This window comes from Macrosteles quadrilineatus, unplaced genomic scaffold (assembly GCF_028750875.1).
Source record: "Macrosteles quadrilineatus isolate MER2022 unplaced genomic scaffold, UCM_ALF_1.0 Scaffold_4__1_contigs__length_99947679, whole genome shotgun sequence".
In the NCBI taxonomy this organism is placed as follows: Eukaryota; Metazoa; Arthropoda; class Insecta; order Hemiptera; family Cicadellidae; genus Macrosteles; species Macrosteles quadrilineatus.
In genome coordinates, this window is record NW_026542597.1 from 31,312,011 (window position 1) to 31,324,415 (window position 12,405).

At 35.0% G+C, this 12,405-nt stretch overlaps 1 protein-coding gene across 2 annotated transcripts; it reads left to right on the forward strand.

The window, feature by feature from the left end:
• Nucleotides 1–3,862: 3,862 nt before the first annotated feature.
• LOC128993518 (aminoacyl tRNA synthase complex-interacting multifunctional protein 1-like) lies at nucleotides 3,863–12,233 on the forward strand. Of its 2 annotated transcripts, XM_054417475.1 has the most exons (4): nucleotides 3,863–3,906; nucleotides 4,517–4,739; nucleotides 10,385–10,570; nucleotides 11,306–12,233. In XM_054417475.1, exons 2-4 carry the CDS (start codon nucleotides 4,542–4,544, stop codon nucleotides 11,528–11,530), a joined length of 609 nt encoding a protein of 202 aa, XP_054273450.1. In that variant the 5' UTR covers nucleotides 3,863–3,906; nucleotides 4,517–4,541; the 3' UTR covers nucleotides 11,531–12,233. The 2 variants fall into 2 exon arrangements, with proteins under 2 accessions (XP_054273450.1, XP_054273449.1); XM_054417474.1 differs by lacking the exon at nucleotides 3,863–3,906 and having other exon boundaries at nucleotides 4,125–4,739.
• Nucleotides 12,234–12,405: the final 172 nt, after the last annotated feature.

Here is a 12,405-nt window from a genome sequence, read left to right on the forward strand (position 1 = left end):
TTTGATTAAGTTATCCCTTTTTAGAGTTAGGGTTTGCTCTCTAACCCCTAACGGTGGAGGTTGTAGCTTTGCGTAGATTGTAGATTTGCGATTGATATTTTCTACCGTTTTATTTGTATGTCATATTTTGAGGCTAATAGTACGTTTTTATCATATCTTAAAGTTTTTAATTAAAACCAATTTTTTACATTTTTACCCGCTAAGCCAGAAGCCAGACTAAGAATTTAAGTATAGCCTTTAAAAATATCTATCAAACTGGTTCTTACGTTGTACTGAGTATTATAACTTATTACGTATGTATATATTGTACATTTGTATTTTTCTAAGTCCTCTACGTTATTGTGTATCATAGTATTAGAGATTAATAAAAGATTTTTTTAAAGGAACCTGGGTTTATTTTAAAGACCTTTGATTAGTGCGTATCAAAAGCTTACTCATCACAACTAAATATTATGCAACACACTTTTCATACAACCTAGAAATAAAAATAGTGTTTTTGAAAGCTTGAAGTCGTGGGATCAAGTCGAATTTTAGCTTGATAAACTCACAATTTTATTGCGAAAACAAATAATTGCAAATGAAACGAAAAATATTAAAAAATTACATTGTCATCTTATTTACTGGTGCAATCCAGTGGTGAGTCACCGGCCGCCGGGGGAAGGAGGGGCAGGTACTGGGCCGCCGCTGGTGAGATAACTTAATGTTAAAACAAACTTAATGTTATTTCAACAAAACATCTGTTGAAAGATATAAGATTTAAAATTCATTTCGTATATGCATATTAATCGGATGAAAAAATAGGTAGTCGTGTCGTGGTGTTACTGTTGGTTATTGAAGTTGGAACCAGTGAATTGAATTTTGTTGAAACAGGGTATTTTTTCCTTTTAATACACAACTATCTAAAAAACATAATAGGCCTAATGTAAAAAATCTAACAAATGTTGACATTCATTTCAGGGGGGATATACAAACCATTAAACAACTTCTATTGTACAAAAATATTATTGTAGTTGTTGACAGCAAAACACAAATTCTCTATGTGTTTTGCTGTCACCATCCACTACAAAACTGTTGTAATTTTTTTCCAACTGTAGTGGGATTTCATTACAATTTGATATACTCATGAATTCTACCATACGATTGCCAAAACAGATTATCAAATCTTTTGTTCAATTTTTTTATATTAACAAAAAAAAACCAACTGTCTCTTTTATTACATTCATCGTATATACGAGTAAAGTCTGCTTTTATGTGTGCTTGCTTGCTTGCCTGCTTGCTTGCACAACAATATCAAATAAGAGTTCAAAGATTATCCTTTAAAATATTCTAAATCATTTATTTCTAGCCTACAAACGTGTTTGAAGACTACCAATACCTCCGTGAAGTAATTATTTCACTACAGAACTAATTTGCACATTTAACAATTGATCATTGGCCGTATGGCTTAACAGTGACCATATTTGTTGAACGAAATGGGAGCACTGAACTTTGTATTTAGATCAGAAAATTGCAGTAGCAGAAATATATTTTATCATATCATTATAACAAAATGCCAAGAACATTAATTAAATCTGGGGGTTTTACTTTGCATTATTATAATACCGTATGCTACATCCCTAAGGAAAAAATCTCAATTCCTTTAGAAATAGTGGCGCAAAAATGAAAATCGTTTTCACAACCCATTTCGAAACTAATGTAATTACTTTGGTATCATAATTAATGCTGTCATTAGTGAGCTTATAACTCAACAACGGGTTTAAACAACAATGAGGGATAAAAATCCTGTGAGAGTATCACTTCTTGTAAGGTGATAAAAGTGTTACTAGTATCCTAGTACAGTAACCACAACCATCACAACAATAATCAATTACAATTGTTAACAGTTAGTTATAACTGGGTCAAAAATCTTACTAACATTATAAATGTGAAAGTTTGTGTGTTTGTTTGTTTGAAGTTCAATCACGCATAAACTACTGGACGGATCCGGCTGAAATTTGGCATGATGGTAGCTCACATTCCCAATTAACATATAGGCATATTCTTATCTCAAAAATCCTTTCGGGCTCCACCCCAGTGGCTCTGTAGTTTCCCATGTCAACTTTATGATGTGTATTCATATTTAAAGGGAATTAAAGAATTTAGTCAGCTGTTTCAACTAAAAAAGTTGGTTCTATGTAAAAGCATTAAAAAAAAGCATTAGTTTCCACGTCCCAGGAGGGGGTACCAGATCGAGGGAGCTGTTTGCTAGGTCCCACCATGCTACCCTCTACGAACAGCACAGTGCCATCGTTCGCATACAAGCCCTGGGAAACTCTCTGCCACCTGATATCGATTTCTTCAATAGTGGCACCACTGGTTTCAGAAGATTGATCAGCTCCCTCCCACTTGGTCAGTGAAGAAGATGACATATCTGCTTCAAGACTATAAGACAAGTCTAATTTCTTATTAAATTTGTTAAATCCTTGTTATGTTTTGTTGTCCTCGTTGCTCTTTATTGTTATCTTCGTCCTTATTGTTACTTCATTGTTATTCCTTTTGTTATTGTTATTATTTATTGTTATTGTTATTACTGTTTGCTCATCAACTCAATAGTTGTACCTATCACAAAATTTGTATTCTGTATGTAATGGTTTGTCCGTCAATAAATAAATAAAACAATGTTTACCCTCCCTGTTGCAGCAAACCTAAAGTACTTGTTAAACAATGCTATTTAAATAGGGAATACAAATGTGATATTTTTAAGGAGATATTTAAGAGTGAATCCAATCAGGCAAATTAAAATTCGCTTGGGCTGCAGGTTTGATGTGGCGGGGTATTATTTATATATATTCCAACATTTTAAAGAATCATTTTTATTAGTATTAAAAGTTATATATGTTTTAGTGGTGACGAGTTCATAACATTTTAAATGATTCATTGACGTTTCTACTGGATGATAAATAATTTGAGAAGACAAAACAATTAACAGCAGAAAAATTTATGCAAAGACGTTTTTGTTGGTTTGAGGTCCACTTTCAGAACAGTTATAACTATAATTAAGAAACCTTAAGATTTGTGTTGAATTGAAATTAAACTTTTAACTTTTAATATCTAAGGACAGAACAGGGCGCCCTAGTAATCAAATGGTCGCCGGTTCAATCTTGAGAAAAGTCAGGGGCTTTTTGATGGTTCGAAACTGGACCCAGCTGTTTCTGATCATTGGGCTTTAAATAAATAATGATCCTGACTAATGAAAACAAGCCACTAGGTTGCCAAATATTTTAAACATATAACCACTGATACTCTTCATATCTTCAATACTATTAGCAAAATCTGCATCGTAGTAGCATTCAATGAGTTTTTCTGTTTTGCTATTTTTTGGAATAGGTCAAAGTCAAATCCTTGGTTCCTTTACCTCACAATACTCTTTAAGTTCTAAGTTCTTCCAATGTCCTATCTCAACAGTTTTGAAAGGTGCTGAAGTATGTAACAGAGTAACTCAGATCCTGGTCTTGTATCTAACATAAGATATATTAAACTTCCTAGATATATCATAAGATATATTAAAGTTCTTATTGTAATCATGCGTGCTACCGGAGCGAATATTTCTTCACATGACATCTTCCCCTGAAGAAATCCGCGAGCAACAAGCCGTGCTTTCTTACCTAGGTTGCCATTAACAGATTTTCCCCGAAAAATCCACCGAGAATCAATTAGCGTCTTTAGGAGCTTTTACCTAATCCCAAGTTTAGTTTCTGTGTAGTGTGTAGACAGTTTAGTTCTTCATTCCCTGCACTACGCCATACGCCCACACCATCCTTCATCTTGAATTGCCTCCTCTTCTTTGGACTATTGTTCAAAAGTTCATCCACTCCACAGAATTAGCAGCTATAAACAGCTAACTTAATAATAATAATAATAATAAATGTAAATTTATTATACATAATTTACCTCATAGCCATCCAGTCAGTTTCTTTTGTCTTGTCGACTTTCTCGACTTTCTCAAATTGTCTTGTTGAAGCAATTTCAATAAGTCTGTGCATAATGTCATCATATTAATAAATTATGAAACATATGGCAATATTTACTATGGGTAATTGTCCACTGTCCGTTGTCCAGTATTTTCTTTTGTGTTCCAACTTATGTAGTAGCCCTGTCTAACTTCCAAGTTCTGTCGTTTAAGATATTAAAAGTTCAATTTCAATTCAACACAAATCTTAAGGTTTCTTAATTATTATAGTTATAACTGTTCTGAAAGTGGACCTCAAACCAACAGGTTATGGGCCCATGGTAGGCTATGGTAACTAACTATACTAAATTGAGATTAAGGTAGATCTGTGTTGGTAAGAAATGGGAACACCAGTAGTATTGTTTGTGCTGAAACCTTTTGATGGTAAGAACTTCTGTAATTGCTGGCTATTTAGGCTGGAGTTGATACTGGAACAGCATAAGGTTTTTATTTATTTATTTATTCATATCAGGATACACCATTTACAAAATGCTATGTAGATGTTTTGAATGCTGTAATATTCCATAGATGAAGAAAACTAGGCTGGCATTGCATGGAACAGGACGTACAAGCCAGAGGTCTAATTGTACAACACCTCACAGATGAAATCATGTCGACTGTGAAGAATCAAAGAACGGCAAAGAAAATGATAGAAGTTCTCAAAAAGACATATGGAATGACGGGGCTAGAGGAACTGGCGATACGAATCAAGCAGGAACTGAGTAGGCCTAACCTGAAGTATCGTGGTGAGGTGAGTTACCTCTTTTGTTATACCAGTCCATAAAAAAGGGCCTTAAAATGTTATTGGTAACTATAGGTATATATCTTTGCTGCCTATATATCTATTATCCCTGCAGTGTCGAAGGTCTTGGAACATCTCGTACATCGTAGATTTTCTCAGTATCTTGAGGATAGTAACCTTTTAGCAAGTAGTCAGTTTGGCTTTAGGCCGAAACACAGCACTGTCCAAGCAACCCTGGCACTGATATCACATTGCTTTCAAAGTTTAGAGGCCAAAAGTGGTATAGTGTTTAGATCGTAACTTACGACATGTCTAAGGCCTTTGACACAGTGGCTCATGATCTCTTTGTGAATAAGCTTTCTTGCTATAACCTTGATGCTGTTTTGGTTAGGTTTTTTCAATCTTATCTTAGTGACAGATGGCAAAAAGTCTATCTAAACGGCACTTATTCTAGCCCTGTTTGAGTGCCCCACGGAGTGCCCCAAGGCTCTATATTCGGCCCTACCCTGTTTATACTGTATATAAATGACTTACCTTGTAATATTAATGACTTATATGTAAAAAGCTTTCTTTTTGCTGATGACTTGGCCTTGTGTGTACAGGTGAATGTGTGAATTGGTGTGAAGGTGTGTGTACTCTTTGAATGACGTTACGGATACATTGGATACAAAATCTGCTGTTATTATAATGACTGGTGTAATGCAAACAAGTTATGTCTTAATGCTGCTCTGAAGTTTTTGGGTTTTCATTTGCAGTCAAACTTGAAGTCGTTTTCACAGGTAGATTTTGTAGCATCTAAAATTGTAAAAGGCATATATTAATTTCAAACTGTTTTTCTTTGTGACAGCTAATTTGAGAGAACGGCTGGGCGTAGAAACTCGGTAGAGGTGTCTAAAGAAAGGTCTTGGTCTGTAGATGAGCCATCAAAAGAGAAACGTGATAAATACCCTTGGGGCTCCGGCCCAGTGGCCTTTAAATTCCCATCCCATGTTATTCTTATGGAGGAAAAACGGGGTTTTTGTCACAGCTAATTTGAGAGAACGGCTGGGAGTAGAAACTTGGTAGGGTCTCTAAAGAAAGGTCTTTGTCTGTAGATGAGCCATCAAAAGAGAAACAATGTAAATTCCCTTGGGGCTCTGCCCCAGAGGCCTTTAAAGTTCCCTCAGCAGATGTGTTAACATTATGACCATGGTAATTTTACACTACTTTTAATGAACCAGCTATGTTAATATTAAAATTGTATTACAAAGGACTGTTATGAGCATTTACTGAATCTGTCAAAATGAAATGTTTACATTATTATTTATGATTTTAAAATAGATTTTCCAATGCATGGAAATTTTTTTATAGTTTGAATAAAATGATGAATTTAGGATAGGTAGGTCTACGTTTTAATTTTTTTGTAAAAAAATCTAAATGTTTTAATACACATATCAAATTTTTTATTATGAAATCACTGGGACATATCAATTTTAAATGAACAGATAATTATTCCTTATTGGGTTAGCTTATATTTATTGTAGGGGTTGGCGCTTGCCTTTTTTGGTCTACTTTCAATAATCATTTATCATTACATTCAAGAAAGAACGTCAGAGATTTGTGAGATTGTTAGCATAAAAGTTTTTGATAATCGGGTAGAAAATTGTGTCTTAGAATAAAAGCCATGCAAGTGTAGAAGAGTACGTCAAGGATGTGAGATGTGTTCAAGTTTTTACCACGGAGTATGTTTAATCAATGGTTTTGGTGAAATAGGTGAATTAAAGAATGATAATGAAGAAGATATGGAAATACAACAAAGAATAAATGCAGCACACAGAAGTTTATCAGCATCCCACAAACTATTAAGCTCTTGAATACTATCACACAAAACAAAACTCCGTATACATAAAACCATTCTAAGACCAGTTCTGTTATAAGGCTCAGAAAATTGGGTGTTAAGTAAAAAAACAGAAAAACGTTTGATAGTATTTGAGAACAAAATATTGAGAAAAATATATGGTCCACCCTTTGAAGATGGAGAGTGGAGGATAAAACACAATGCGGAGTTGAGGCAATTATATATGGACCGAGACATAGTGGCCGAGGTGAGATGTAGGAGAATGAGATGGGCTGGCCATTTACTAAGGAAAGAGGACGACTCCTTAGTCAAGAACGTCCTTTTGAACAATCCGGAGGGCAGAAGACCACCAGGAAGGCCCAAGTTGAGATGGCGAGACCAGGTTAGAAAAGACCTAAGAAGACTGGGAAGAAGGGAAGAGGAGGCAATGGATAGAAAAATCTGGAGGAAGTGTGTTGGCGAGGCAAAGTACCACCTTGGGTACCAAGAGCCACGGCAGTAAGTAAGTAAGTAAGGTGAATTAAAGGCAATTCAGATAAAACAGTGCCATCACATCTCATCTCATTTGCATAAATTGTTCCCAACAAAACGGGACTAGGTTATGGATGTGGTTCCGCAAATGTTCAAGATTTGTGGCCAAATTCACTACAATTATGGCCCATCTCATCCACAAAATACATGCTCAACTTTATGTGATCAATACGGCCAAGGTAATTGACCCTCGCATATCAATAAAGTTCAAGTTTGGCAGCAACCTCATGGAACGATATCATAAAACTATGCCAGAAGTTAATCCAATAGCAAATAAGTACATAGATTAAATACATTGGTCGAAGTGGCAAGAGAAGGAATCAAATGGCGAGGTTAATTTGTAGTGTGAATGGAAGAACACATTGTAAGCCCCTTTTTGTGGGTCTTAACATTAAACTCACATTTCCATCTCTGTATGTTTTGGCAAGTTTGTTGTATGTAAAAGAAAACATTTCTCACTTTGAAAAGATATCTGATGTACACAACTATTGTACTAGATCTAAAGATAATCTGTCTACACTAATTAAGGCATAAGTATACAGTCACTCAAAATAGTTTTGAGTACCAACGTGTTAAAATGTACAATTTCTTGCCTGCATCCATCAAAAACCTGTGTGTTTTAAAATTTAAACAAGTTTTAAAAACTACTCCAACCCAGGCTTGCCTGTATCAAACATGAAGAGTTTTGGTTTAGGGTTTCAGTTATTTTAGTTGCCAGAGTCATCTTGAATCTGGATTGTTTTCTTTTTCTTTTTCTTTTGACTGTTGTCATGAACTTTGTAGTTAGTTTTAACGACAATAAAGCATTTCATTTCATGTCATTCTTTACAAAATTTGAAATGTTGGTAAATGACCTGAAATCTGCACCCGCATGTACTATTCTTACTACCACCTGGTAGTATGAATAGCAAAGAGACCATTACCACTCTTTTGTTATCCATGCCTTCACAGTACCAATTGGTCGCTTGTACTGTTGATATTCTCTTTCATCAGAATCCTGAATCTATAACATTAGATTTTTTGAAAAATGAACTACTGTCTGAAGAAATTTGTATTATATGTGCAAGTGTAAAACTGAAATTCATGATTCTTCTGCCTTTGCTGGTCACAGAAAATCAAACTTCTTTGACACGAAGTCAAATTTCCGGAATAAAGACAGTAAAAGTAGGTACTTTAAAGATCAAAATCAAACATTTAAATTTTGTTGTTATGAAGGGCCATCGTAAAGGATACTGTCCTAAGCTGAAACATAAAGCAAAGTCTCATGTAGCAAACGATGACACTTGTTTTTTATCTGAAGGTAAGGAAGCTCTCATTGGCACTGAAAATATTGTAGATTTTGTTGTAGATTCTGGTTCTACACATCATCTGGTTGATTCTATTAGGCCTACTGGAGCATTTCTTGAAAATGTAATAGATGTCGATTTTAATATTCAAAGTGGCCAAGCATGGTCAACAACTAAAGGCTATTAGATGTGGTGATTTAAGCTTACTACTACCAAGCGGGAAAAGTGTCACAATTGAAAATGTCATTGAATGTCCGAACCTTAAAATAAATTTATTATCTGTGGGTAGAATTGAGCAATAAGGACATTCTGTAATATTTTCAGAAAATATGGTTTCCATTGAAAAACCTCTCGGGAATGTACTTCTGGAAGGTCAGATATATGGTAACTTATACATGGTTAAATTAGGTTTACCCTTCAACTCTGAAGCTTATGTTGTTAAAGGTATTGACAATCAACTTTTTTTACATAGAAGGATGGGGGCATTCATCAACAGTTTTTGTACAAAACTAGACCTGTTACAGATGACCCCGCTCAAAGAAAGCAAAACTTTAACCAGCCCACAATGGTGACAAGAAAGATGGGGACACGGGAACTTGGGGACAAATAGGGTTGTGAGCCGAGGGAGTTTAGGAACTGATGCGGAAAAGGAAAGTTAGGGACAAATAGGGGTGTGGCCCACAATTACCCGGTCTCCTAATCTATTTCCTGGAGAACGACTCCAAGTGAGAGATTATATAGTAATCCTAGTGGAGTTAATTCTACCAAATGGAATTACAACCGATAAAAAAAATATGATAAAAAATATTATGATAAACAAATTTTAATTTCCTCTTTTTAACAAAAGTGTAGGCCTAATACATTATGTGGTGAACTCTGGAGTAAATATTGCTTTAAGAATTAATGTGTACATCTTCTTGGAAAACAAAATTTTGCCTATGTAGCAAAAACAGAAAAATTGTTGAAAACACCAGGTATTTTTAACAAAATGCTGGATTCTTCGGTTTTTTAATACTTTTGTTTCATATTTTTAGCAGTTAAATAAAACCTTAAGCCATCTGAACCAAAAAATCATGAAACTCTAAAATTTACCATTAAGATAAGCAAGTATATACCGTACAGATAACATGTAATTGACTGAGTATTAATCATGTCCACATTATCTGAGTATGAAGACCAAACAACCAGCTCTAGTGATGAAAAAAGTGTGAAAGTTTACTACCCAGATGATTTTGGAAGTCTAGATATTCGTATTGGTAAGATACTTGATGTTCGGATCAATCCATACGCAAAGAAGAAAAAACCGTGTTATGTGGCGAATGTAGATGTCGGTGAAGATATTCCAAGATGTATTGTAAGTGTTTAGTTGATTAAACACAATGCAATTAAAGTGTGAATGAAACTGGTATTACTGTAGTTACGTTAAAGCTTTTTTCTCCATTTGAAAAACAAACGGTTTTTAAGGAATATCGAGAATATCGGGACCACTCACAGCAAAAGGCGTAGGCCTATAGAGAAAGATTGAAGGTTGGTTGTTTACACTCAAGAAAATTGTATTCAAAATTGTTAAAGCCTTATTTCTCAATTTTCAATACCGGTATCATACAAATCAGAAGTGGCTATTTCCCAAATTTCCAACTCACACATCCCAAAACAATTGTTTACAGTAACTCCAGGTTATTTAACCAGATCTCAAAACGTCATAAACAATTGGTTTTTTACTAATCATGTGGGAAAATGTCCACAACAATCTGTTAGGAAATATCAGTTTTTATTTTTTTTTATCAGAGTAGCTTAGTTCACATTTTTACATAATGACACAGGATGTAATACAAGCTGTGTAAGTTTTGATTTTTCTATTAAATCGAATTTAAATAATTAGAAATTTTAATGACTCATCTAAAACCCCAATTATCTGTAAGTGGTCCTAAAACCTGCAAAAGTGGTCCAAACTGTTTAGTCTTTTTGAAACACTTTTTAAAATAGTGGATCACTTTCAGGGAAGTGAGTTGAACCATTTTTACAAGGAAGAGGAGCTTATAAACCGACTGGTGGTTGTGCTGTGTAATGCCGTAACAAAGAAGAAATGCAATCTTCTGTCTGAGGCATGGATTATAACCGCTCACAGTGATGAGCACACTTTGGAACTACTTGACCCACCCCCAGGGTGTGAAGAGGGGGAACAAGTGAGTGCAACTATTAGGAGAGAGTTCTTCTTTGGAAAAAGTTCTTCTTGTCTGAGGGCTATCATTTTATTAGTAAATTGCTATACAGCTAAGGAAACTCAAGACTACTGGGATTATCATTTTCATAGCTAAATCTTGGACCCCTGGACTGAAGATCCACGCTCTCTGAAATTTATAAATTCAAATACTACAGTGTTAGCAAAACGGGAGTGCCGATGGATACTTGTGGGGGTGCGTGCGTTTGAAGGGACTTGACCTGGTCTCCATCGGCACTCCCGTTTTGCTAACACTAAAGGCTTAGTCAGGGGCCAAATCTTGAACTAGAAATATAAAATTATTTTAAGCCCAATAGAGCTTTAGTCTGAACATTTACTTTGATTACAATATTACATATGAATATTCTTCTGCATATTCAGAATTATATGAAATATTTAAGTTACACAGGGTATTTCACTATTTAAAGCCTGTTTTCATTTAATTTTAAAAGCCATATCATAATCGCTCTCATCTTTTAAGCTCAGTAGAACCTGAACACAAATTTAGGACACTCATCATCATCATTCAGTTTTGAATTGCAAGAAAGCATAAGATGCCTATCAATATATAGAATTCTTGATAAAAAACAGAACAGGAACACTGCTTCCACATACAGTATTCCCGCCCCAGTACAACTCTGCACATTTAATACTCATTGGCTTGGTGTCATCGTCATCTATACTATATCTTTGTCCGCAGGTAACTGTGAAGGGTTTCCCAACCATCCCTGACATCCGAGATGTTGCCTACCCTCGACTGTCCATGACCATGAGGATCATGCAGGAGGTGAGAGTCAGTGAGGCGAAGGTCGCAGAATACCGGAGAGTCCCTCTCAAGGTGGAGGGTCGTGACCTCATCACCACCCAGACATTGGCTGACTGTATGGTCACCGACTCCTTCATCAAGTTCAAGTTCAAGTACTGAATCACAACTAGCTTCTGTTTTCAATTTGTTAGTTGGTCAATAATTACTTTTTCAATGCTTTAAGTGCTGAGTGGAGTTTTCAGCAGGATTTCCTTTAGGTGTGAATGGGTGTTTGTAATTCAATTGTACAATCACTTTCCAAATCCTTCTTGCTGTGTAATACAAGTTTGAGCTGCTGGAGCCTTTTCATTGATTTATTTATATCTTTTTAAATCATGTTTTTTCTCCTAATCTTATGGGACTGGTTTTCAAAGTACTGTAGCATACATCAAACATACATCCTCCCGGCCCTGCCTGTTGGGTTGGACAAATGTATGTCACCACACATAACTTCAACACTTTTACCAATTCAACCAGTTTAAAATTAGTGTCTTTAATTGTTCAGTGTAAAAATCTAATAAACCTTTAAAAATCAAGTACTTTTTATGCGATTAAATCACAATCATTCCTGCCTATAGTTTGCTTTTAATATCCAAATATTGAGCCAAAAAATATTTGGTGACAATACACTGCTTCTAATATCAAAATAATTATATAATTACTAACTTTTGACAGGGTGGGGAAATTCACATTAAGCACTGTCAATATTACAAAAAAATTAAATCCGTTAGAAATTTACTGGAGAATGGAGTAACAAGAACACCTTTTATCAGTTGTACTGTAATCAAAATTAACAGTGTTGAAATCGTATCTGAAATCGGGACTTTAAGTTTTACCACATACTGTACAAATCAAATATTTTTGGTATTTAAAGGGTTGTTGATTCTCATGTGATCAACCAACATCTTCAAGATAACCCTTTGACACTTCCATAGATAAAGGCGCCTGACTTATCAAAGATCAACTAATTGTTTGTGGTAATTGTTTTTTGATAA